Source organism: Lissotriton vulgaris, chromosome 6 (assembly GCF_964263255.1).
Source record: "Lissotriton vulgaris chromosome 6, aLisVul1.2, whole genome shotgun sequence".
Classification (NCBI taxonomy): domain Eukaryota; kingdom Metazoa; phylum Chordata; class Amphibia; order Caudata; family Salamandridae; genus Lissotriton; species Lissotriton vulgaris.
This window is the reverse complement of record NC_141694.1, coordinates 534,255,086-534,281,665: the sequence shown is the minus strand read 5'-3', so window position 1 is coordinate 534,281,665 and position 26,580 is coordinate 534,255,086. Positions and strand designations below refer to the sequence as shown.

The 26,580-nt window shown below is 45.4% G+C and overlaps 1 protein-coding gene across 1 annotated transcript in view; it reads left to right on the top strand.

Moving 5' to 3' along the window:
- Positions 1 to 26,580, top strand: part of LOC147707516 (vomeronasal type-2 receptor 26-like) — a 616,101-nt gene that overhangs the window by 439,063 nt on the left and 150,458 nt on the right. The window contains exon 3 of the mRNA XM_086925224.1: positions 18,688 to 18,811. Coding sequence (XP_086781350.1) covers positions 18,688 to 18,811 — 124 coding nt within the window. The remainder of the gene's footprint in view (positions 1 to 18,687; positions 18,812 to 26,580) is intronic.

Here is a 26,580-nt window from a genome sequence, read left to right as displayed (position 1 = left end):
CAGCTACAGCATTGATAAACTTCACAGATGATTTGGTTTTGGATTATTGTAGGGGACTGGCTGACATGGTTAGTTCTGTGTCCCATCAGGTCGAGGCTGCGACTGCACCTACCTCAAGAGACCTGCTGCATGACCTTAAGATTGAGTGCTTGTCTGAAAGCATGTGAGGAAGAACTGCCTTGATGCTCCTGGTGAGGACCATACCAGGTGATTTTGGTCACAAATACAGCTGTGTAGTGTGGAGGATTGCCAAACTGGATTCAGGCTTTGCATTCACAACGAGTTTCAGAACCTGTGGAGGAAACGACTCCCCTTGTTCAGAGAAGTGCAACAGAAAGTGCAACAGAGCAAGGAAGAAGACAACCAGCTGTTCCAGAGTTGAGTTCAGATTCTGAAATAGATGAGATTGCAGAAGTGAACTTTGAACCAGATCAGAGTAAACAACCTAGTAAAGAAGGATCAGAACAAGAGGTAGAGAGGAGAGCAGGTGCTGACGCAGAAAAGTGGCCAGCAAGAAAAAAGAGGCTGAACATAAGGCTTGCATCTGAGAAGACTATAAGATGGCCGCCGGAGCAGGAGCCTGCTAAGAGCTCCTGGTGCTTGGGATCCCTCCTCTGGACTTATCCCTGTCAGCACCCCCCCGCTCTGTGGAACCGTATGCATAAAAGTAACAGGATTGTAACCAGCATCTTTTTCATCTATTCCTACCTTGTCCGGCGGATGGTTGGAACCGGCTAGTCATCGCCTCAGGCCGGATCGCCTGGAGACATCACCACCCTCGACGGACGATTGTTGACCATCGGTGCGGATGTCTCGAGCCTACGGAGGGTCGGTGGACGATCTGTAGCTTCCCCCCTCCCCTCCCTGCACCGGATTGTGGATGCACCGAAGGATTCCCGCTCCCGACGATTCTCGTGCCTGCGGAGGGTCGGCGGAAGATCTGAAGTTTCGCCCCCTCCCCCCATCTCACCGGAGTGTGGGCACCTTGAAGGACTCGTGCTCCCGGCGACCCTCGAGTCACGGAGGGTCGGAGGACGATCTGAAGCTCACCTCCTCCCCCTTGCACCAGTTAGTGGACCATCGAGAGCGAGATGGCTGCCGCAGTGGAACGCAAACCATCGGAGCTCGGTAATAACCTCTATTGACCCCGCGAGGAGCTCGTTCACCTTGTGTCCCGCGGCGTTGCGAACCCTCTGCTGAAGGCGACTATTCGGTGCACTGATGTATAGACTGCCTGCATGGTCTTCGCCTCACAGCCCCGCACAACCCCCCACTGCCCCCCAGCTGACCGCTCTTACACTGCTGAGTTTGGCATGATCGGGCAACTACAGTGCAGCCCTGCTGGTGAAGTTCCGTTGCAGCTCTGCCTCGAAGTGCCTGTACTGTGGCGGGGGAGGTGCTCGCCTGCTCGCCTGCTGCTCAGACCTACAGGCTGGCTCTTCACCTGGTACTGTTTGCATCGTGTTTGTGAACGACTCCGACGTCAGAAACCATTAAGAGCATAAGGTATTTACGTTCTAACTGTATTCTGTAAGACTTTCTTTTCATTTCATTTTGGGTCTCTCCACGGCCCAAAATGGCGGGGGCCATAAACTTGGAGCAATAAATCGCCCCCAGATGTCCATGTGGCTGCACATCTTCCCGGCCAGGATTTACCAATCACAGATAAGACTTTCTCCTCCCCTCCTAGCATCTGGACTAACTCGACCTGCCTCAGATTAGAAAGGGAAACGAAACTGTAACTACAACAGACAGAGGACTTCCTTGCCTGTCTCCCCTCCCCTTGCTGGAGGCCATGTTACACTAGTCTTCCACACTGGTTTTATATTATTATCCTATCTTAGACTAGTCTTCCCCCTGGTTATATTATTATCTTATCTTACTCAGCGTTTCCCCAATACCTGTATTGTTCCCCTTTGCAACTTGCACTTTCCTTTTCTCGTGTAACACAGTGTCTACTACCTCACACATTTTACCTGCTATAGATATTTGCACAAGTGCCACCATTGCCTACGCGCGTTTCCCCAATACCTGTATTGTTCCCCTTTGCAACTTGCACTCATCACTTTCCTTTTCTCGTGTAACACAGTGTCTACTACCTCACACATTTTACCTGCTATAGATATTTGCACAAGTGCCACCATTGCCTACGTAACGCTCGCTCCTGTGCTGGAGTGTCTGCCGACCTTTACAGTATTTTACCTCTTCTTGTACTCTATACGCTTTCTCTCGGTAACCCGCACATGTATCACTTTTCTGCTGTAATGCACCGACTGCTACCTCATGTATTTTGGTCGCGCACTATTATCACTTTTATCTCTGTAACTTAATGTTTGTCTTCTAATGTGTTCCTTTTGGTAAACGCTCTGACACCTTCGGGTTTAGTACGCACCACATAAAATTCACAAATAACTACACCACCTCTCCCAACATGGAACCGACGGGCAAACACACATATAAAATTACCTACCCACCAGAGCTCACCAAAAAAACAGCCAAACGCTTCAAACACGACTTCCTGAAGGCCCACCCGGAAATCCCCTTCGTGGACACCTACTACTCACTGATCAATGGAGCCACGAGCACCAACATCATCTTCTACACCACACGTAGAGCACAATGGAGAAAAGCGTTCCTCGCCTCTCTCACTGTCTCCACCACTAGAAAATCCACCCATGGTCTAACACTCTCTTTCACACATCTCACCTCTTCCCAGGCAAAGCTACCATCACTATCTACAACAACAGGATCATCCTTTGTCAATCCACAGATAGGAACCTTGAACTACTCACCAATTTGTTCCCCACCCTCAAAGATCATATCTCCAACCGCCGGATCCCCTATCCTAGCCCCTCAGACTACACAACACCCTCCACCTCTATTCACCTATCTAACTCTCCTAACCCAGCACAGCATCAGAATGACACCCACCTCTCACCCCCCCCAACGCTCGTGTCACTCACCCACCCACTGTAACTACTACACACCCTTCAACCACAGGCAGCGAGCACTCCTCTTCCTCCCCAAGCACTCCCAACACCCACACCCCCCCCACCCCCTACCTCACACCTCCTACCAGTCCCGCAAAACCCCTCACCGCCCTTAACTCATCCCCCCTTCCCCGCAGCAGTAACATCTCCCACTCTATCTCACCCCCCACGCTCAGTCCCCACCTCCCCACCCTCCCATCCAATCTCTCAGAACACACCACCTCCTTTACCCTATCCCCTCCTCCTCTCTACCCCCCATTCTCAGCCCCCACCTCCCGCTATGCTCCTCCACCATCTCAAGCCTATTCTCATCCCCTAGCTCGCCTTCACCGCCTCCCGCCAATGCCATCACTTATACCAACAACCTCCCCCCTACCTCACCCACACCTCTCACCCTGAACTCCCCCACCTAACAAATTTCATACCTCTTTCTGATTCCGAAGAACCCTGCACTAACACTAGCGCAACCCTCCCCCCATACTCATCCCCTATTCACTCTTCCACCCTCAGCTCTCCTCCCCAACACCATCCCTAACCCCACACTGGACATGATTATCTCCACCCTCATACAAGTCAAAGAAGATCTTCACACCATCAAAGAACTCCTCTGCATACACCCCAGACATCCCCGACCCACCACCACATACGCGCTCAACAAGCACCCCTTCCACCCGTGCACAACAAGCACCTCGCCCGCCCCGCGCTCAACAAGCCCCCCACCCGCCCCACTGACCCTCTCACTCAACACGCCCGGCATTGGCTATCCATCCCCGCTCGTACTAACACCAACCGCCCCCATCGGGCCCTCAATCCCTTCTCAGACCACGACATACACACCCTCCTCCGTTCATATGTCCAAGCTCCACTGAACAACACAACCTCCACACACCTTTCAATACCCACGATTCTCTCAAATCCCCTTAGGCCCCCCACACATAACAACAGAAGCTCCGTCCCCAAGAACATTAGGAAAGTCCCCTGCTCGCTAGAACCCTCTACCACCCTCTTCACCCCCAGACTCAAATGCATCCTACTCAACTGCAGATCTGCCCCTAGACACTCCTCCGCCATCGCGGATCTCATCATGTCAATGGACCTCGACCTAGCCATTCTGACCGAAACCTGGCTATCCGAATCTTCTACACCTATATTGGATATTCTAGTTCCCCCCAACTACCACATCATTAGACTCGACAGGAACAGCAAGACGGGTGGGGGAATCGCATGCATCTTTAGGAACAACCTCTCTGTGACTAAAGTCACTGGCCCCTCACTCACCTCCTGTGAACTCTTCTGCCTCAAGATCACCAGCGGGGATAAACCCGTATGCTCCTTACATGTCATATACCACCCACCCGGGGACAACCTCACCTTCGCCCAACAACTCATGGACACGATTTCAACCAACTCCGGACGGCAGAACACTCAAATCTACCTGGGTGACTTCAACCTCCACTGGAACGATCAGAAAGATGCAGTGGTGAATAGTCTTAAATATTTCCTTAATGCGCTTGATCTCACTCAAATCTGCAACAGCCCGACACATGACAAAGGCTCCATCCTCGACCTTATCATCGCGAAAGAGGACTCTACCCAACTGGGGGCAATCCAACCCTGTGACTGGTCAGACCACCACATTATCACATTCTACATAAAGGAAAAGGTTAAACTTAACCCGGTTCAACGCTCCAAACCCAAGATCTGGAAAAGGGACTTGAAGAAGCTTCACCCCAACTCCCTGCCTCCCCACAGCAGCAGCCTCCTCCTTCCCCCTACCGACGCCTCTGACGTGCAATCTCTGACCGACCTATACCTCAACTCTATGGCCTCAATAATCAATGAAGCCGCCCCATTGCAACTGAAGAGAGCCTCCACCAAGATCTCGAACCCATGGTATGACGGCAGACTCAATGAAGATAGGCGTGCCATGCGAATGGCAGAGCGCACCTGGAGATCAGATCCATCGGCACTGCACCTTAGAACGCTCAAGGAGAAGAGGAACGCCTACTTCAGGAAAATCAAGCGAGCGAAAACAGACTTCTTCAGCCTCCAGCTCGACCAAGCAAAAAATCGACCAAGAAAGCTGTTTGAACTAGTCAAAACTCAAACCAAGGAACAACCTCTACAATCTAACAGCACAACAAGCAATATACCATCCTGTGAAGACTTTTCGGCTTTCTTTAAGCAAAAAAACGATAATATAAAAAGCGAACTCCTCAAGGATGTAAACCAATACTCCAGCCCCATCAGCAGAACTACCACTCAACCTAAAAATAACGCGGCATGGTCATCCTTCGACACCTATTCAGAAGAATCAATTAACAAACTGCTCGGGACCTTGAAACCCTCTAATCACCTCACAGACCCCTTACCTGCTAATGCTGTAAAAGACTTCACCCCCCTGCTCCTTCCACTCTGGACTAAAATCATTAACAGTTCCCTACAACAAGGCCCATCCCCAACTCCCTCAAGGTAGGACAAGTCACGCCTATACTCAAGAAACCTACAGCTGATCCGGGCGACCTAAACAGTTACCGCCCTATCACCAATATCCCCACCTTGGCCAAACTGCTGGAAAAATGCGTTCAACTCCAACTGACAAAACACATTGACCAGTTTGACCTCCTCAATCCTCATCAATCAGGCTTCCGAGCAAGACACAGCATGGAAACGGCTATGACACACATAATTGATGACGCCCTCCAAATCCTTGATCACAATGACTCCTGCCTCCTCATCCTACTTGATCTCTCCTCAGCATTTGACACCATCAAACATGAGAATCTACTTGAACTGTTAAACACTAGAATGGGTCTATCTGGGACTGTTCTCAAATGGTTTACTTCCTTCTTACATAACCGTTCTCAGAAGTTCAAGATCAACAACGTGTTGTCCTCATCTGTACCTGTAACATTGGGCGTTCCACAAGGATCTTCCCTATCCCCCACTTTGTTCAATCTGGTCATGGAACCACTCACCACATTGCTTCAAGCATCAAATGTGCACTTCCACATGTACGCTGATGACACTCAACTCTACCTCAAACTAGAATCCCCGGAAAACATCAAACTTCTGAACTCCACGCTCAGAAACACCCAATCATGGCTGGCTGATAATCACCTCAAACTTAATGCACAGAAAACTGAGTTCCTTCTGATCTCACCGCCTGCGAAAATCTCCACCACCCAATCCTGGCTCAAGCATCTAACCGCACTCAATATCCAACCCACCATCGTAGACTCAGCGAAATCCTTAGGCATCACACTTGACGCCAATCTCAACATGCAGCAGCATATCAGCAAAGCAACTAAGGGAGCTAATTTCCAAATCAACACTTTGAGGAAACTTAAACCCTTCCTCCCAGCTAAGGACTTCCAAACCGCAGTACAAGCCCTAGTCATCCCACGCATAGACTACGGAATTGTGGCTCTCAGCGGACTCCCCCGTTCTACAATCGCACCACTAAGAGCCTCCCTGAACGCTGCAGCGAGACTGATCACTGGATCAAGAAAACACTCGCGTATTTCCCCTGACTTAAGATCCTTGAACTGGTTGCCATTTGAAGCCAGAATTCAGTTGAAAATTGCCTGCATGACACACATGGCTGTACACCACAAGTCCCCCAACTACCTCACCCAAAATCTGACTGTATCAGGAGGCTCGAGAACCAATAGAAGCTCTAAAAATCTCCTCCTGAAACCTCGAAGATTCCGGAAGGAGAAAACATACAAACGCTCCTTCTCAGGAATGGCACCCAGGATCTGGAATGCACTCCCTCCCGAAACGAGGCTGATCTCCTCCACTGCATTTTTTAAGAAAGAAGTGAAAGCCATCCTAATGGCTAAATACACCTGAATTCTATTTTGGCCCGAGCTAAGACTTTACACCGACTCTGTATTAGCAGTCTATTTGATTATCTACATGTATTATGTATTATGTATTATGCATGATGTATTTTGTATTATGCCTGTATCTGACTGCGATCTTATTATGTCACTCACGTACTACTTACTACCCGTACTGCAGCAAAATGTCTGCTCCCTTACCCCTTCTTTCTGTAAAGCGCTCTGATATCGGCAAAGATCTTGTTCGCGCTATATAAAACTTTGAAAATAAATAAAAAAATAAAAATAAAATAAAACCTCGCTCCTATTCCTAAAACATCTGAATCTGATCAAAGTGAGACCGAAGAGAGACTGGATGGTCTAATACGATCCAGGAGAGAGAGAGTACCGTCTCAAAAATACGCATCTCCCAAGTGGATGTATCTGGTCATAGATGCAGAGACCGGAGAGATCTGGGAGGCTAGGGACCGGTACCATGAGTCCTAGAGGGAACACCTTGACGATTGATATCCAGTTACTGGTCCCTGGAGTTGATGGCTTTGGAATCCTGCCTCTGACAGTCCCCTATCCACCAAGGCTGAGGGTTTGCGATTTTTGATCCTTAACCAAGTTGCTTTTCCTACCAGCCAACCGCACGGGAAATAAGAGAGATTCGCGCAGAGATTCTTCAGCTTGTTCTTACTATGCTTGGATCAAATATCATTAACAATGGAGCTTGAACTATGAAAGAAGAACTTCTTAGCATTTAGAAAGAAGATAACCTAGGCCAAAGTGGAAGAAGATGTAAATTAGGGACTTTCAATAGAAGAAGCATTAAGGGCTAGGACTGACTACATCTCTACAATAGGTTAGTGTTGTTGAACTGACAATTACAATAATCAAATGGAAAACAGAAAATAAAAGGACATTGTAAATAACAGGATAATGCAAAGAAAGAAGAAAAGAGACTTTATTAATTTCGTTTGCGCCTCAAGAAATCCAACAGTGGTTCGAGATGGAGCCTGGAAGTTCAGGTCGCAGACAAAAGTGCATAATCAGTACCCTTATTGTTGTGGTGCTTATTGTCATAACTGTGGTGATTGTTACATCTTTGGTTGGGTCTCATGATGCCGGAATAGGCAACATCTACCCCACCTGCCTTAGATGTAGAGGAGGGTGCATCCGCAAAAGATAGAGAAACTAATCGAATATTACATGTAGACTTGTTAAAAGATGATTTCACGTTGAATGCATCTGCTCGATTGTTGTATGAATATGCTGATACAATGGAAGTGAAAGATTGCTATGTGTCTATGCAACGGCCAGCATCAGTAGAAGAATGCATTCAATACCATCATTTACCTTTGACATGTGGTATCACGTGTAGTGTGTTGTTGAGCATGTTTTATAGTAAGGCACATGTTGAGTACTATTTCTCTAATGATGATGTGGTACTCTCAGAAGTTCCAGTTCTCAAATACATGAATAAGTATGATTACTATAAGGAAGTAGAGAAGATGTCTACGTATTTTGTGCCTACTATTACTTTAGATACATCTTATGCCCATAGACACAATCTGACCTGTATGTTTCTGACATCAAGAAGGAGTTTGTAGATCAGATAAAAGATCAGCATAGGCAGACTTTATTTAGACCAGATTCAAAGCATAAGGTTATTCCATGAACCCAAGAAGAATTAGATCATAAAGCAAAGGGGAGTTCTGGTCCAATAGCTTTAGATTTCCAGCAAAAATGGAAACTATGCATTAGACACCCTTCAACATATTATGACAAAATATTTGTGGGTGAGAGTGATTGTGAACAGATTGAGGAAAGGAAGGCGGTCTTGGATAAATTAACCATAGTGCCAAATGTGTATTTTGTGTGTGGAAAAAGTGCTTATGTGAAATTGCCCAAGAATTGGTATGGTGTGTGTTATTTGGCTATGGTATTAAATTCTTCCATGTAGATGATTTATGGCCTTTGGAGGGGAAAGATCTCAGAGAGGAAAACGTTGTGCAAATGCGTGAGAAATTGTTGGGGGTGTGTTTGACGCCATGATACCTAGCTTGGGTGTGATTTTGAAATATGTGAAAATTAGAAAATTAACGATGCTGGTAGATAAACTTTCGGTGAGTGCTGTTGAAATTCTATTACTTGTTGATGGAGAAATGGTTTTGATAAGGGCTATGGTTCTTCAAAATCGTCTTGCATTAGATGTGTTATTAGCAAAAGCAGGAGGAGTCTGTAAATTAATGAAAGTCCAACAGTGCTGCACTTATATTCCTGATAATAGTCGGGATATAAGGAAGTACATTAGTAACATTTCAGAGATTCATCAAGATTTACGTGATCTGGCTGCTGAGGGACTTTGGGAGCAAATTGGTAAGGGATTTGAAAGGTTGGGAGCTGGTCTGGGACAAGGAATAATGGGATACATTTTGAAACCTATCATAATAATAATAATTGTATAATTGTACTATTAGGAGTCATCAAGGCTTACAAATGGCAAAGGGCACGTCATAATGAGAATTCTTTGAAAAAACGAGAGCAGCAATTGGAACGACTGCAGGACAGTCATTACCAGCACCTAAAAGGATTAGAAAGATTTAGACAGGGATGGCAAGCTTCAACTTCTGTTTAGGTCGGTCTTTTCTACAAGGAGAAGAACTATAAGAGAGTAAAGTATTGGTGTTATGACACTAGTCATAAGATGGGGGAACTGATAGAGCTCTTCCAGCCCTCTAAATTGTATGGGTGCCCTATACTCATGGTTTAAACACACTCACATATATTTTTATCATTTGCAGTGTTTCATGATTATTAAAATGCATTTATTCAAAGTAATATTAGTATTGAAATGTAGTGTACAGGTTTAAGTAGGAATTTGTATGTATTGAAGAAACTTATAATTCCTGTATGTTTAATGTGCAGGATGAAATATTACCCTTGCAACGTAACTTTTGCTTCGTTGAAGTTGCCTGCATTGTAGTCCCAAACTGCACGTTGTTGTGAGTTTTGTTTCTCCTTGATTGCTCAAGAATTGTAATTAAATGAATCCTTTTTGTGCTTGAAGATAGTGTGTTCTAATCCTACTGCAGGTGCAAAAATTCAACCTCGTTATTCATAGTTTTAAGGAGATACCTGGAAGGTCTTTGAAGAAGTCTGAAAGGCGAGAAGGGAGGATGCCTGCCGTGCCTGGCCTATCCGAGAACCAAGGCCAGTGGAAGAAAAAGTTGCCTTAATTAAAGCTTCTGTGGAAACTTACTGTAAAATGTTGCAAATGAAAAAGTTCACCTCGAGAAGTATTATGGGATGAACATTGTCTTTTTGTATGATGCGCAGGGACAAATTCGAGAGACTTCTGCTTATTTTGGAGAAGGAGCATTTTAGAGCTAGCTCCGTAGCTTTAAGCTATCTGACCCATTTGATGTGAGTACTTCTTAGGGAGTCAACAGGTACTGACACCTAGGATGATGGAAAAAGGTAGGGATCTCATCTAGAGTAGAGCAGGGAAAAATACTTCTGTTTTCTTCTCTCAAATGAAAAGAGAATTGGACTCAGCTTAAATTATTTCTTGCGTACTGATTTTGGAGTTCATCATATTATGCCTTTTGTGCCGAATAAATTATATCGCTAAATTCGGCTTTGCATTGATTTTCTTGTATTTGTATACTCTGATATTGAGGTATGTTTATATTCAAATTTTTTTGGCCTTATAATAAAATCACAAAACTGAAAGTCGGAGTATGTGGTCCTTTAGAAGCATGAACAAATTGAAAGTATAACTTTGATATGTTTTATTCCCCTCAAATACTTTAACAGGCTATAAAAAGACCATCTGATTGAATTTAGTAGGGAAGGCAAGGAGTACAATTTAGCGTAATCAGAGCTCTGACAGACTTCCCCCTCCTAACTCTCAATTGGTTTCCCCCCAACCAGTCACAGAGGCACACAACATGTCCCTGGGCGGTTCAGAGCAAATGGTGAAATGTCGTTTATGACTGGAAGAAGATTCTCAAATCTCACAGTTTAGGCAAAGTTAAAAGCAAGTGCGCAAAATTTTAAAACAGAAAAATACATCCACAAATTGCTAAGTGCATATAAAACAGTATACAGGCTACCTTTTGATTATGTGTGCGTTCGCGCTACCGGCAAAAACTTAAAGGTAGGAGCTCCGACAGACTCCCCCCTCCTAACTCTCTATTGGTCTCCCCCAACAAATCATGGAGGGACAGGGTGCATCCCCAGCCAGTGCAGAATAAATGGTGAAATGTAGATTATGGTAGGAAAACGATTGCCAAGGCTGCTAGATTATGCACAGCTAAAATCAAGTGAGCAACATTTTAAACTGAAAAATACAAATGCAAATTGCTAAGTGCATGTAAAACAGTACACAGGCTGCCTTTAGGTGCCTATGTTTTGGTAATTTGGGAGAGTAAGGGTGATTATTTCTTATCTATATAGGTCCTAATGACTTTATATGCTTTTGAGCCCCAGCCTAACCGTAACTGGGACCTTAGATAGATGGTAAGTATGTTTTGTGAGGTGGTCTCATGAGCCCAGGGAGTGACTGAATTGTGCCTTTTAGCAGGAGTCCTACGGACACAGCTAGCTTTGTCATACGCGCATCGCCTGGTGCCATAGAGCCCGGTTTCTGTCCGGCCCCTTCTCGTGGCTATTTCCCTGCTTGGGACTACTTCTTTTAGACATTACCCCCAGTTGCACTTGTTATGCACTGTGTAGCTTAGTATTGCCATAGGTGAGTAGAAAATGGGGTGTATTGCCATTTGGTGTAACTGATGTATGCCACATGCCCTGTGAGCACTTTTTGCTGTTTGTGCACCTACCTGTCCCCGGCATGTGATGTGTGTGTGGCATGGCCCTCACTCATGGCCTCAGATACCTGGTTTGCTGATCTTGACCCCACCGTTGTATAGCAAACCTTCTTTTGGGCTAAATTTAGATATCTTTCTTTAGTTTGAAGCATTTCCCTGAGTCTTGTGTAAGCTATTGCTGCACTTGCTATGCAGGGAGAGGGCCAGAGACTGCTCTGTGACCCCCTTTTTCTATACCTATGTGTGGCAGGGTTGATGTAATAGGTCGGAGGCCAGGTCTGCTAAGATAAGGTTTTATTTTTCCGAATTGTGCCTGCTTGTCAGTACGGTACGTTGATTCTGTTGCCCGTCCATGGTGATGATGCGTGAAAGAGATGAAAATAATGGTATCAGGACACTGTCCCCTGATAACAGCAAAAAGGGCCCAGGGAGTGAAGGGGCACCACACACTCTTGTGCACTTCAAAACAAAACTAAAGAGGAAGGCGTGACTAGTGCTCGGTTATGAAGGAAAACAGGTAGGGATGCTTGAGAGGGTCCTAGGCCTCCCATTTAACTATTCGGCCTGTCCCTCATCCCAACCCACCCTGAGAACCTTTTCCGTACCTGGGCAAGCCACGCTCATCCTGGAGCGTGGCTCGGCAAAACGTAGGGACGTTGGCCTCCTGGCACAGCCCGGGATCCTGATGGTCTCGTACTTCGGTCTGCTCTGCTGTCTTCGCTTTCTCCTCGGCTCACCACAAATGCTCCTTCTCTCGAGTCTTCCTCCTCTCCTCGGGTGTCAACGCACACCCACTTCCTGGATTCCCCCGTCCTTATGGTCGTGAACGCGCTGTCAGGTGGGGGCGGGGTCTCGTCTTCCTGGAAGCCCCGGTTAAAAGAGCCAATGTCGTCTTCCTCTGTCAGTTTCAATAAAGTTGAATTCTGTGTCTTCCAATCGTCCTGCTGGGAGGAGATAAGAGGGCGAGAGAGAGGCACTGCAGTCCATCAGTCTAGATCGGATTCATGTCTCTCGCTCACCGATCCCACCCCGTCACACTATGCTGCCTCGTGGGGTCCTACGTCAGGGCCAACTGCTTTCCCTGGATGTTACCTGCAAGGTTGCAGCACCGTGAGACACTATGCTTGGTCTGGAGATGAGTGCACCGGGTGCCTTGCGTTCATCTGGAGCCGGAGTGGAGATTTGGACACCTTCCCCCGGGGCACCCCTGTCTCCCTCAGACCACATCCCACTTCCTATCAGCATAATTGGCGTGCCTGCTGCCCCTAGCTTGTGGATGGGGTCTCTACAGTGGTGCGTTGCCTAACAAACTGGTGCATCTCTTTTCAATTTTTGGAAGGGTGGGGCAGGGTGACCGGATATTGAAAACCAAAAAAGCAGGACAGTTCACAAAAACATAGAAGAAGGCTAGCTAAGCTAGTATTTGCCATGTAACACCAAAAACGTCTCTACAGTGATTGTAGTCAACCCACACTGAAGACCTGAGACTTTGACCAAAAAATTGCAAATGTCTACCCGGTGGCACTGAAAAACTGGAACTGCCTCAGCAAGTCTGGGACACTTGGTCACCCTGGTGTACTCCGCAAGTGGAGGCCCAGACTTGACATCATGCTGAGGCCTCGCAGCTTATTGATTCTTTGTGTGTGTGCTGTGGAGTTTTAGTGTTTTACCATCCCACACGAAAGGGGAACCTGGTTCCTTCCACTGGGGATAGCTTCATTTGAGAACTGAAAGGGGGCCTCCATTGGTGCGGAAACTACCGGAGCATTTGGGGGCGCAGTTGGAACTACACACCATAAGTAATTGCTGTGAGTGGGCATGATGCCCAGAAATGAGGACCTGTACTTGTAATAGGAATGCGTCTCACTAGACTTGGCTGCAGGGCCTGGGTGTAGGCCTTTTAAAACAGTCTTTTCTCGTCCCCCTTGTCAGACTGCACTGCCTCTGGGGTGTGTCCAGCATTCCCCGCCCTGGGGGATCAGCAGCAGAGTGGGGCCTTGTTTCTTTGGGTGTTTTAGGCAATTTGATTATTCTGTGCTTTCAAGGGCTCACCCGTCGATGCTGAACTTTGCGTTGACACCTAATCGGCATGGCCCACAGCAGCTGTGAATTCCTGGAAGCAAGTAAACCCGTTTTGGACCCCCATGCCGTCTAAAGTGCTTTCTGTTCTGAAGAAGGGGGAAGAAGGATGCTATTTGTCTATCTCTATGGGAAATGAACTACTGGGGGTTAGGTCTTTGGTGTTATTATTATTATCATATCTTTATTTACTGAGGGGGTCTATTTTACTGCATATTTTGGCTCTGTGATTGTATGAAGGTGCTACCTGCCCACACTGTCACCCCTCCCTGTGGGGTTTGTGGCTGCCGTCCCTATTGTGCTAAGTTCCCTGTCTGTGGCTGCTGCTGCTACGTGCTCACCCAATTGCTGGATCCTTGTAGTGGTAGTTTGGCGACCGATGGGCCTCCCTGTGATTGGATGTAGGGTACATTCTGATTAGCCTGTGCTTGGCAGTGAGGAGGGACTTTCCTGGAGTTTCATGATGGCTGGCCCTGTCTCATTAACTTCTGCAGTTTTTTCAGCTCATGGTATGACTTTAGCCACTATCTCTCTGAGAGGTCATCCTGCCTTTGACAATAGTGGCATTCCATAGGGTCTGGCTGCTGCTAGCCTCCCTAGTCTCTACCACTATATCCTGTTTGGAACCATATCCTGTTTGTGCTGGAGCCCCTATTGAGACTGGTGCAATCTGGTCTATTGCGGCCCTTGATGCTCACTTGAGGGCAGTCTTTTTCAACTTCTGTTGGACTAGTTTCACTGTTTCTCTTTGGGCCTGCCCCTGTTTCTCTCTATCCTTTTCGTGCTTCTTCTTGTGGTAGTGGAATATATGAGTTTGGATCTCCCGCCAGGGTTTGGTATCTAAACCAACTTTGCTGTCTAGCCCACTCTGTATCTCAGTGAGTAACCCTTTCTCAAGAATATTATAGAAAAATGTGACATGTGGGCCCATATCAGTCCACGCTGTCCAGTCGTTTGTTCCCATCTTTCCCTCATTTTGTTCAGGAAGTCGCTTATGCTTTCCTCTGGCTTTATGGTCTGTGCCATTAGCCCTTCTACATCTGGGCGGACAGGGAAAATGTCCCTGAAGATGGTCAAGATCTGGTGACTGTGCGTATTATTTGTGGCCCTGTCACCCTGGGTGTCTGTTTGCGTGATTGCTGGAATGAGAGCTTCGGCGAACAGCGTGTCAGTCTGCTCCCCATTTAAACTGCTTAGCAATCTCTTAATGTCTCCTATTGCTAGATTGATACATGCAGTGTTTTTCTTTAAATATTTTATTCATATCCCTGCCCCATCGAGTAAGGCACATATATACTCCCTAACACGTCCTTCCTTAGTAACCGGCTCCTCAACATAGCCTTCCCATCTTATGAGGCATCTCTGCATATGGAGGAAGTCCCACTTTGGGTTTCCTCATTCATGCCTGATGTAGTCCTCTGCTACTGCCATGTCCTTGCTCAAACAATCCTTCCCTCATCTAAGATATGTCATATTGGTCCAAACTGTTAGTAGGTTGCAACGCAGGTACACAAAGGCCTTGCCTTCCCTTTCAGCTTTTATTTCCCTCAGGGTTTGTCTATCCTTACCATGCACTCCTGAGGAGCAACGCATATCCTCGACTCTGCATCCCTCGTGTGCACACAGTGGTTCACCTTGTTTCTCCTGCATCACCGGTGGGCGAGTATCAGGCTGCCTTGCTCCTTTATCTCCTGGTCAGCCCCTCTCCGATGCCTGAGCAATGTGGCTCTGAGCTCTGCTCATAGCCTTTCATCGACCTCCTACTCTTCCCAGCATGGCATCCTATTCCTGGCTTCAATTCCCTCATGAGGTGAGTACATAGCTAGGCACCCTCTCTCTTACTCCCTGTTGTGTGCTCTTTATCTCTCTCGAGACTCCATTCATGCCTCTCTTACTCGCACCGTCTGGCCTGTTACCTTTGCTCAGAGCTACATGCTGCTTTAGTTAACTTGGCTTCAACCTCAAATTTGCTCTCTGTTCCCTCCTTGACTGACCGGGTAAACCATGTAGCCCCACCTTTGTTGTCGGTTCCCGGAAGACTAGGCTCCCTTTATCTTACAAACTCACTAAGTCACTATAGAGAACGACCACAAACTTCCCTGACACACGTTTACACTCACCTGACCCAGTGGGAATGCGTATCTTACCTGACTTTGAGGGGTTTCATTTTGAGTGTGGTGGATGAGGAGTCCATTTTTTGGAGACCTTCCTAGCAAAGTGGGCTGTGTTGGAGATGTCTGGGCCCACTTGCTTCTATATTTGTGGGGCTTAGACCTGTCTGACCTTCTTCTTCTAGTGAGGGGCTTGTCGGCTTCTACTATTATTGGGTTTAAATATCCTAATGCAGAGTGAGCGGGTGTGAGCACGTCCATCCCTACATATGGTGGGGGGGGGGGGTGCTGATGCCTTGCTTACTATCGGCATTGTGGAGTTATCAGATTTAATTTCTTCAAAGATGGCCCATAATTTTAGCACTGTTTCTCTTTTGTCTCTTTTCTGTCCTGTATACTTAATTTTTATATGTGTTTTAGTGTGCTCAATTATATTTATGTCAAATGTTCCCTCCTTAGGCCAGGGAAATGTGTGTTTCTTCATGTGTATATGTCCTTCTTGTATAAACGCGCGTTACTTGAACCCAAGCTCCACTATCACATGGCACTCAAAATTATCTTTTCGTATATGTAAAATGATTGTCTTCACATATTGTTCATGTTCACTTCTTATTTAATTTCCATTATCATGTTAATTATTTCATCATTAACTTTTCAATAAATCACATGTTTTTTTTTCACATTTCTTAAATGCCCGATGCATTTCAAGCAATAATGCTCTTCCTCAGGGGACTTTGTTCTGAGAGAGTAAAGCAATATGTCGGTACATTTTCATATCAGTATGCAAACATGTACTAACTCATCATTTTATAAACATCATCAAAATTATCCATAAAACATTTCGCGTTCTCACTTTGTTGTGGAACATGTTACACCTTATAACCCTTGTGTGAAAATAAACGTATTGCCAGGTCTCACCATGCATTGTCTGCCACTATCCTCTCCTAGACAAAGTTGGCAATCATAGACACAGTTTAGTAATAACTATGGAATCACCAGCTCCTCTTTGCCACACATAAGTTACACCCAGTTTCCTGGGTCCAAGTTTTTCCTACACAAATTTCACCTTGTAATACCAAGAGTCAAGCTAAATGCACCTCTGACACTCCTTTCAGATGCTACGGGTGTCAAGAAAGCACTTTAGCACTGGGAAACAGTTGAACAAAAAAACTATGAGACTGAGATCTCAACTCCATCTAATCAGGATAGTTGTATCACAAAAATAGTGTCCTGGGAGTTATTAAGGGCTATTCCCAGTATTACACTATATTATACACTACATTCACCTTAGCTAGCAGTCAGGTATCAAGCAAAGGTGACTTCCGCAGGAATGCCACTGAGGTCGCCTTACGACTGATATAGTTGTAACACATAAATAGGCAATATGCCAGACCCTGTCAGTGGCAGGGCGTTCAGGTATTCTTTTAACGCTTCTTCCTAATTTGCCATATGTCAAATACTTTAGACTATGTTTCATGTTGGGATGTTGCCTCTCATCATCTGTAACAGCTGCTTCAGGACAGACCTCCACCCCACGTATTCAGCAGAGCTTCACTCAATTGCAGTGTCAGCACCCCTTTCTCACTGCACAGAGTGAATCCGTTCGGGCACGAGGTCCGAGTCCTCCTGACTGGCTCATCAAAATATTGCTTGGGTTAGAATTGCTTAGAAAAAACAGAGGACAAGACGCGTTTGGCAAAACAGGGACAATTTGTTTAATTAAACCGTTTGGCCAGGAGAACAGTTACAGTTACGGGGACTGTCTTGATTTACATTGGGTTTGTTCTCTTCTTATATACAAAATTACAAGCAATAAGCATTTCCGGCAGGCCATATATGGTGAGGAAGGCTGGTTGCTGCCTTAGAGTCATAAATTAATAATCAAATGGGTACTACAGTTGGGTCTCTAAATTGCGTGGACAGAATGAGGCCAGAGGTGAATGTGTCCAGATGTCCGGCATGGGGAGCATGTGATCACTACAGGTGTCATGTCTTGATTTGCTATGTGCTCTTTACGCTTGTGGCATCTGAATTTATGGTGTTTTCAGAAACACGCATACCCCCTCTGTCCATGTGCGCTTTGTTGGGGAAATCTCCCCAGACCATTGTAATGTCGCTACACATATCTGTGGGATTGATCAAGAGTTTACTGCCCAAGTGTTTGCCAGCCAGCTATTCACCCTTCCCCCTGTGACCCATCAATCAGTAATCCCGGGCCTAGGTCGCAGGGCCTGCCTGACTAGATACTTGCATGTCGAGAAAGATGTGGAGTTCAGAACTTGCATTCTGTTAATAGGGACTATATTTCATTTTTATCGATAAACGTATCATTATCCATATTAACACACCTATTATGACTCATAAATTGGAGCAGCCCCTTGTTCGCCGGAGTGGTGGGTCTCGAAACTCAGGGATTATATTGGCCCCCTCGTAAACGTCACTCACGGTTCACCCCTGCTCCTCTTGATAGATGTCAACATTGCTTTACACATGGCCTCCGGGATAAGCCTGACTGCTTGTGCCAAGCTACCAAGGGGGTGAGCAGGGGTTATCTTTGGCGTGTAACTCCCTCACCCTGACTAGAGTGGTGGTTTCTGCCTGGTTTTGGCGCAAGCCTTAGCCAACCAGAAATCCCATTTCTAACACTTATTTTGTGAGTGGTTTTCTTTCTCATACATTGCACACAGCTAAATTGCGTTCGCAAATGCTGAAATCCTGCGAACTTTAGCGTTTTCAATCGCAATCAAGCTCGATACATATGTCCCTAAGTCTGCTGTTATCTGCTATTGAAGTGAAATAAGGTTTAATTTAACACTCACTACTTCTCTCAATCTTGTTTCTCCAGACTCCACGCTCTGTTTGTTCTGACAGCTGTCAACCTGGATATTGGAAAGCTTCTCAGGAGGGAAAACAAGTCTGCTGCCATATATGTGTCCCATGTTCAGATGGAGAAATTACCACCAATTATGGTGGGTACATGCTTTTCACACTACATGAGTCAGAGCTTGATTAAGAAAATAAATCTCAACATGCAATTGTTATTTTAGAAAAAGTAACATCTGTGAAAACATAAGTAGCAGTGCACAGTGCAACAATATTGTGGCATTTCACTGGTCTTCAGCGTTTTCCTGGGAGCACTTTACGTAAAATATGAGCGCACTGCTTGCTAGGTGTTCAAATATTCTAAAAGGAACAATTTAAACCTGCCTGAGAATAAGGTTTTTCTTTCAGAGTCAGGTTGTGAAGCGTTAGACGTAAGCATGCTATTTAGAATGTAAGGGTGTCTTTCCAGCCTTCTGGCAACAAGAACTTTATTCTTAAAGTGTGAATGTGGCACACTGGCGCCTGAAGCCTATAGAGGCAACCCCAAAGTCTGCTTCCTTATGGCTGACTGCTGTCATATGGTTCGGGTATGGGATTGATTGATTTCCCTTCCCCCTCAGCAGTCATGGCTCTTCTGCCTGGGTGTTTGGGCTCCAAACTGCCACATTTATTCTTTAAACAGACCATTCTTGGTTAGTAAAGAATGCATTGGGCTGTGGTCGCTGTATGCATCATACCTTTAGCCTTTTTGTGACCCCGGAGTGGAGAGTTCTATTGCTTATGTGTGGCGGCATTGCTTGGACAGTTCTTGGTTTCTGTAGAGGACAGGAAGCGCTTGAAGGGCCATGGCCAAACATTTCAGTCCTGCTTCAATGTAGGGGTGTACAGCCCAGCCTTAAGCCGGAAGTGATGCTATGCTCTCAGTCCTGCCTCCCACTGCATATTTCCCCACGTTGTCGCAGGCTAAGGTTGGGATTAACAAGTTTTCTTACTCCAACGCAGTCTGTGATAATCTGGAAAATTATCGTGGCAGGTACTGTAGAAAGAACATAGGCCGGGCGGAGCTCCTAGGGGAAGGGCCAGGGCTTCAGTATCATGCTGATGCTGAGGAGCGAGGGAGCTGTCTTGATACATTGGGGAAGTTCGATGAAGGAGAAGGAGCATCGCACTGACGTTCTCTCGCGGCTGGGGGGATGGGTGGGGGGGGTGAAAGTGAAAGAGGTGGAGCGTAGCTACCTGGCTGGATGGACGATAGAGTTGAAGTTTATAGTTGAGGATGCTGGTTTAATGTTGTGGAGGGCTTTGCAGGCATGGACGAGCAGTCTGAATTGTCATCCTTTCGGGATGGGCAGCCAGTGTGGTTCAGTGACGTAGAAGGTGCTGTGAGCACTCCTGGGAACATATGGGATTATTCTGGTGGAAGCGTTTGGATGATTTGGAGTCTGTGCAAGAGTTTTATTTTATTTACTTATTTATTTTAGATTTTTATATAACGCGAACAAGACCCTTTTGGGTGACAGAGCGCAAACAAGAAAAACAAAGAAAAGTAGGTGATACAAACAGTAGACATGTTATAGGTAAATATAGGCAATAGTTACATAAGCTGGTAATGGTAAGCAGAAAGATAAGAACACATAATCAATCATAAATACTGGCATGGGCAAAGTCTGACAGGTGTCAGGACGGTGTCAGGATGGTTGGCAAACAGAGGAAACAGTACAGAGGCATGGACGAAAGTGTGAAACAAAATGGAATGACAAACAGGCAGGAAAGCACTGTGATGAGGCGAGGTAGGTATGGCTTCCATGTGAGAGGAATGTGTTGAATACTTGAATTTGTACTTCTTTCCAGAAGATGGATCTGGATGGGCTGCATATGTACGCTGGAGGGAGAGAGTTCCAGATTTTGGGGGCAATTCTGGAAAAGGATTGTGTGTAGGTTTTCTTTTTGTTGAATTTATGTGACTTAAGTTGTATGGAACTAGTGCTTCTGAAAGATCTGTTTCTTCTGATAGGGATTATTTCTGGGTCAGATAAAGATAAAGAAGGCATTATGATGCAGCGCCTTATGGGCCATAAGGGCAACTTTGAGATGGATCCTAGCCACATAGGGAAGCCATTTCAGCAATTAAAGTCAGGGGTGATATGATCACCTTTTTTTTGAGCCAGTGATGAGCCTAGCTGCCACGTGCACGGTGACTTCAGTGGTGGAAGTGTGATTTTCGGGAGGCCCACAAGGGTAGCCCGGTAGGAGTTTGATAGAGTTCTGGATATCTGTGAGGATTATTATGGTTTTCTCAGCAAAGAAGTAGGCAAAAGTTTCACAGTTAGGTAGGGTTTTGTTGTCTGTGGATGGGGCATTGCTTTTCCGGATAGTCAATTTTTTAACAATTTCGAGCAGTTTTTTTTGTTGATTAATTGCTGTGTTAAGTTGATTTTGAAAGATTGCTGCTTTAGAGTTTATGATGTGCATATTGTAAGCACTCCATCTTTGTTGTAGAAGCTTGAGGTTAGACACAGAGGGCGTATGTTCCCATGCTCTTTCAGCATGAATAAGGCATCTGCATTCCAGCTTAAGATTACAGTTGAACAAGGGGTTGGATCCTTTGTACGGGACTCTCATTAGTTGCTTGGGGCAATTGTGTCTAGGAGTTTTTTACATGGAATTGATGAAGTGATCAGTGAGGTCAAGAGCATCATACATGGAGGACGGTGGAAGCAGGATGCAGATACTAAAAGTGGCCATCATGAATGGGTTAATGTTACGGGTGTCTCTGGCACAATATTTAGCTTTCACAGGTTGGCCCCTGGAGATAATTACCCTTTCATAAATGAGGAAGGTGATGAAATTGTGGTCAGTCCAGTCGCAAGGTAGGATAGATTCAATTAGTATGGTGTTTACTTTTGCAGTGATTAAATCTAAGGTGGCCCCTTCATTATGGGTTGAGCTTTTGCAGGCTTCCATAAGGTTGAGGTCCTGGAGGAGGATTTAAAACTATATATGAGAAGGTCGCTGGAGTTATTAAAGTGAATGTCGAAGTCGCCAAGAAAAATCTGGTTGTTAGGCTCCTCATCATTAGAGGAGATAATATCCACGATCTGGTCGATGACTGTGTGATTATCTTTGGGAGGATGGTAAAACGTGTGAAGAGAGCTTGTTGAGTTGTCATTGGTGATGATGTGAGCGGGGTTTAGTCTGATGATGTCATGACTGGGGGGCTAGTATGACAAGAATTTGGAATGATGATTCATTCAACCAAGTATAAGTGAGTATAAAGATGTCAAGATCAAAGTTAAGCATAAGATTGACTATGTCAGGCATGTATTTTTCAGCTGAACGACAGTTGAGTAACAAGCATTTAAGGAATGGTTTGGTGGTATTCATAGACATATGAGAGATGGGTACTTGTTTGAGGTTCACTTTATTAATGTAGATAGTGCTGGGTATGGATTTTCTGAGATGGAAAGTGATAATAGCCTATATATTTCTAGCAGGTATAGGCTGGTCGGCCAGGGCACAGTGGCTATGAAGGAGAGTATATAATCATTCTATAACTATCTGACTAGTCTATTGGGTCAGGAGGAGTGATTTTGATTAAGTTTATAACTCCAGCTAGGATGTGTGACCCAGGTATAGGCAGAGATAGTAACAGAGTGGCATTTGGGAGATAGAGTGGTGTTAGTCTGGAAGTGAGTTTTATCCAAAGACCACTTGTGTTCAAGGTTGGAGGTGATATGTACTAGTTTAATGATGTCAGCCCTAATCAGCTGCAGTTCAGATTTTCCTCCATTGAGCATGCTAATTGGTAGAAACAGAAGAGGTCATTCAGTAAAGTACCCTTACAGTAGCAGAAGTAAGGTCAGTATTAAAAGTTTATTTATTTAGACTGAGAATTTTGAGTTTGAGATTTGTAATGGAGCTTTTGGTTAGGCTAGGAGGGTAGTTTATTATGTATGGCTAGTTTTCTGCAGGGGATAGTAGGGAGTTCAGCTTGCTAGCATTGGAAGGATACATGCTCTGAGATGTAGGCACGGGAGAGCAAGAGAGAGCAGTTGGGGCCTCTTCCAGGATGGCTGCCCTTTTGGGAGCAGTAGTGGAGGCTACTGCATAGAGAGGCACGTAAGTTCCTTTTCCATATTTATTTATTTATTTCTCAGTAGGTATTGCAAGTGCTATGTCTGTTTCAGTGCTGTTTATAAACAAGGATAGAGGTGCAGAGCAGCAATCTTGGATAGCAAAAGAAGAATAAAATAGGGTAGAAAATGCATACACAGGCAAAACTATTTTTAATAACAAATGTTAAAAGGAATCACAAAAGACTGGGGGAGTCAGACAAGGAGTCAGAGACATGGGATACCAGCAAGAAGGCTTATTGATTTGGGGCCTAGTTTGAGAACCTTGAGGTGGAGAGTGTGGGGCATTTAGTACATTTGAGAAGGAGGACACCTCATTAGGAAGCTGCTTACCACTATCCAAGTGCAGGCACAGGACCGCTTGTCAATAAATTTCAAGAAGCCAACTAATTCAATGATCGAGATGATTGGAGATGCCAACATAGAGTCTGCTGGTTATGAGGGCTTGGGTGAACATGCATCTTATGTGCATAGGGAGTCATTTGAAAATCTTGCAGCGGCTAACCTGTGTGCCAGTTTGTTGCATCAGCATTTTTTAGCGCTGAAGAGCCAGATTGATTTTAATATTGATTGTTTCTACACATTTATGTATTTTTAATTGTACTCTTTAAAACGCGTTGTTTTACTTATATTTTCTCTTTCTCATCTTGAAATCTCCCATTCCCCGGTCCACCGCAGCTTGTGCTGATTGAGTGGAGGGAGGGGCGGAGTGTCAATCCTTCTTCAGTTCCTGGCAGGGTCGGCGTTCTAGCTGCCTCCAGCCAACGGCCTAGGGCCGGTCTCTACACTTCCTCTTACACCCTATTTAATGTCAGATGCCAAAACCACGCAGCGGACGCGCGCAGCGGGCTCACCGCTGGCGCGCCGCTAGAGCGCCAAAGGCAAGCCCGTCTGCGCCCGTCTGCGCCCGTCTGCGCCCGTCTGCGCCCGTCCGCGCCGGGACCGGGCCTAGGGCCCAAACCTCTGCCCTTTTCTTACAGACCCCAGCTGTCCCGGTGTCTACCTATTCTTCTAATCAGTTACATGACCTCTGTGCTCCCAAAGAAGCTACATCATACTGCTCCCTTCTTAACCTGCTTTCAAAAGATAATACAACCACAGAATCCTGTCCATACTGTCATTTTAAATTTAACACGTTATTTTCACCCCCTACCAACCCCACCCCTCCTTTTCAAAAATCTGATAACATGCTTGCGGCATTGATAAATGTCCGGTCACTTCCCAAACATAAAGATGAAATCCGGGATCTTATAGAAGATCACAATATAGATCTACTATTTATCACTGAGTCATGGGGTAACCCATCCTCAACACCAGACTTTTGTTCAGCCACGCCTGAGGGCTTTTCCTTCCTTAGACAGGACAGACCAATAAAAAGAGGCGGTGGGCTGGCACTCATTTTCCGTAACAACATCACGATTAAGATAGAAAACCATATCTCCGAAACCTGCAAAGCTTTATTCTTCTCCGTAAAACTCGCTCATTCTACTTGTTTTAAGGGGATTCTTCTCTACCGCCCCCCGGAGTCCAGAACTAGCTTCCTTGCATCGCTGAACCCACTACTCGAACCAGTCGCCGCTGCACCATATTTTACTATCCTAGGAGATTTTAACTTTCATTTGGAAGCCAAAGAAGATGGGGACACCATCTCCCTCATATCAGAATTAGAGGCAGCGGGTCTCTCACAAAAAGTCGAAAATGCTACCCACTCTGCAGGTCATACGCTGGATGGAATCTTTACCAATAATGAGGCTATCACCATAAAATCCATCCTCCCTTTCACTTGGTCAGTTCACTGTCTAATCATGTTTAACATTCAGATCATCATGGCCCCTCCACACCCTTCTGAGTCACTGCCTAAGTCCTTTAAAGCGTGGAAAAGCATTAAGACCAATCACCTCAGAACACAATTACATATTAATGAACCACCTACCGTCCAAGATCCGGAACAAGCAGCCATTAACTATAATGACTGGCTAACTAACACGTTTTCTACTTTAGTTCCTATAAAATCTGTATCCAAAAATAGGACCACTCCATCGGCCCCTTGGTTTTCCGAAACACTTCGGATAGAAAAACAAAAATGTAGTAACCTAGAAAGACGTTGGCAACGAGATTATGACAATCTCATCAAATCTCATCAAAGAACGTTACAAAGAAGCCTTGGCTAAATACAAACTTCTCATTTGCACTGAGAAGAAAACCTACTTTAGCAACCAAATAAACTCAGCCAAAAGTTCTGTAAAACAACTCTTCCAGACAGTAGCCAACCTATTGGGAATAGCAACCAAACCAAATATACCTCCTTCCCAAACCCTCTGTAATCAATTAGCAACTCACTTCGAGGAAAAAGTAACTCAGATCTATCACAACTTTGCCTCCCTTCACAGTACGTCAGTTATCACTGTTGCCAACATGATTGCCCTTGTCTGAATTCGCCCAAGTCTCCCAAAACCAAGTTGCAAAACTAATTCTCACGACCAAATCGGGCTCCCCTGAAGATCCCTGCCCTCCATCAGTCCTCAAACTCATTCCAGACATCATAGCCCCTACACTAACACATATCTGTAATACTATGTTCGAGTCAGGTATATACCCTTCTGTCTGGAAAAAGGTAACCATCAAACCATTACTAAAAAAAACACCCTGGACTTATCAGAGGTGAAAAACTATAGACCCATAGCTGCCCTTCCTTTTCGAGCAAAAATAATAGAAAAACCTATTAACGTACAATTGACTCAATATATCGATGATACCAAACTTTTAGACGAATCACAATTTGGGTTTCGAAAGGGTCTTGGGACTGAAACCGCACTCATAAAAACAACTGATGAGATCAGAATCACTCTGGATCAAGGCGGTGCAGCAGTCCTGATGTTGTTGGACCTCTCTGCCGCTTTTGACACGGTCGATCACTCCACCTTGATCGACCGTGTCTCGTCCCTAGGCATTAAAAACACTGCAAAAACTCTGCTAGCCTCATTTCTCACTAACCGAACTCAATCAGTTGCCCTCGGCGATTTCTCTTCCCCCGCCTTCATGCTCCCTTGTGGGGTCCCACAAGGCTCATCCTTAAGTACAACACTATTTAATATATACGTATCGGACCTAGCACGGATTATCAGAGCATTCGGAATGGGGTTAACCTCCTACGCCGACGACACCCAACTTGTGCTGTCGGTCCATAGGAATGGTGGAGTAGTGGCAGCAAGCTTCCAAGAGGGAATGCTAGACATCAGCTCTTGGATGGCACATAACTGCCTAGGACTAAACTCAGAAAAAACAGAAGTCATGACCTTTGGAAATCTCTCTCCTATTTGGTCATCTATTTGGTGGCCTGAGGAATTAGAATCTCCTCCCTGCCCAGTCGCCAAGGTTAGAAATTTAGGAGTGATCTTTGACGATAAACTCTCCTTTCTCCCTCATGTTAACTCTATTGTTTCTTCATCATTCCACACTTTAAGGATAATAATAACTAAAATCATACCGTGGCTCCCCGACAATGCCAGTAAGACACTAATAAGCACTTTAGTAATGTCAAAAACGGATTATTGTAATACCCTCCTCTTAAACGCCCAGGAAAAAGTAATAAGAAAGCTCCAACTGGTGCAGAATGCTGCCGCAAGAATGATATCAGGCACACCTAAATTCAGTTCAGTAATAAAAGTCCTTACTCAGTTACATAGGTTGCCCATAAGACCAAGAACCACATTTAAGGCACTATGCATTGCCTTTAAGGCTACACGAGATTTAGGACGTGATATCTAAAAAAAGCTTTCTCT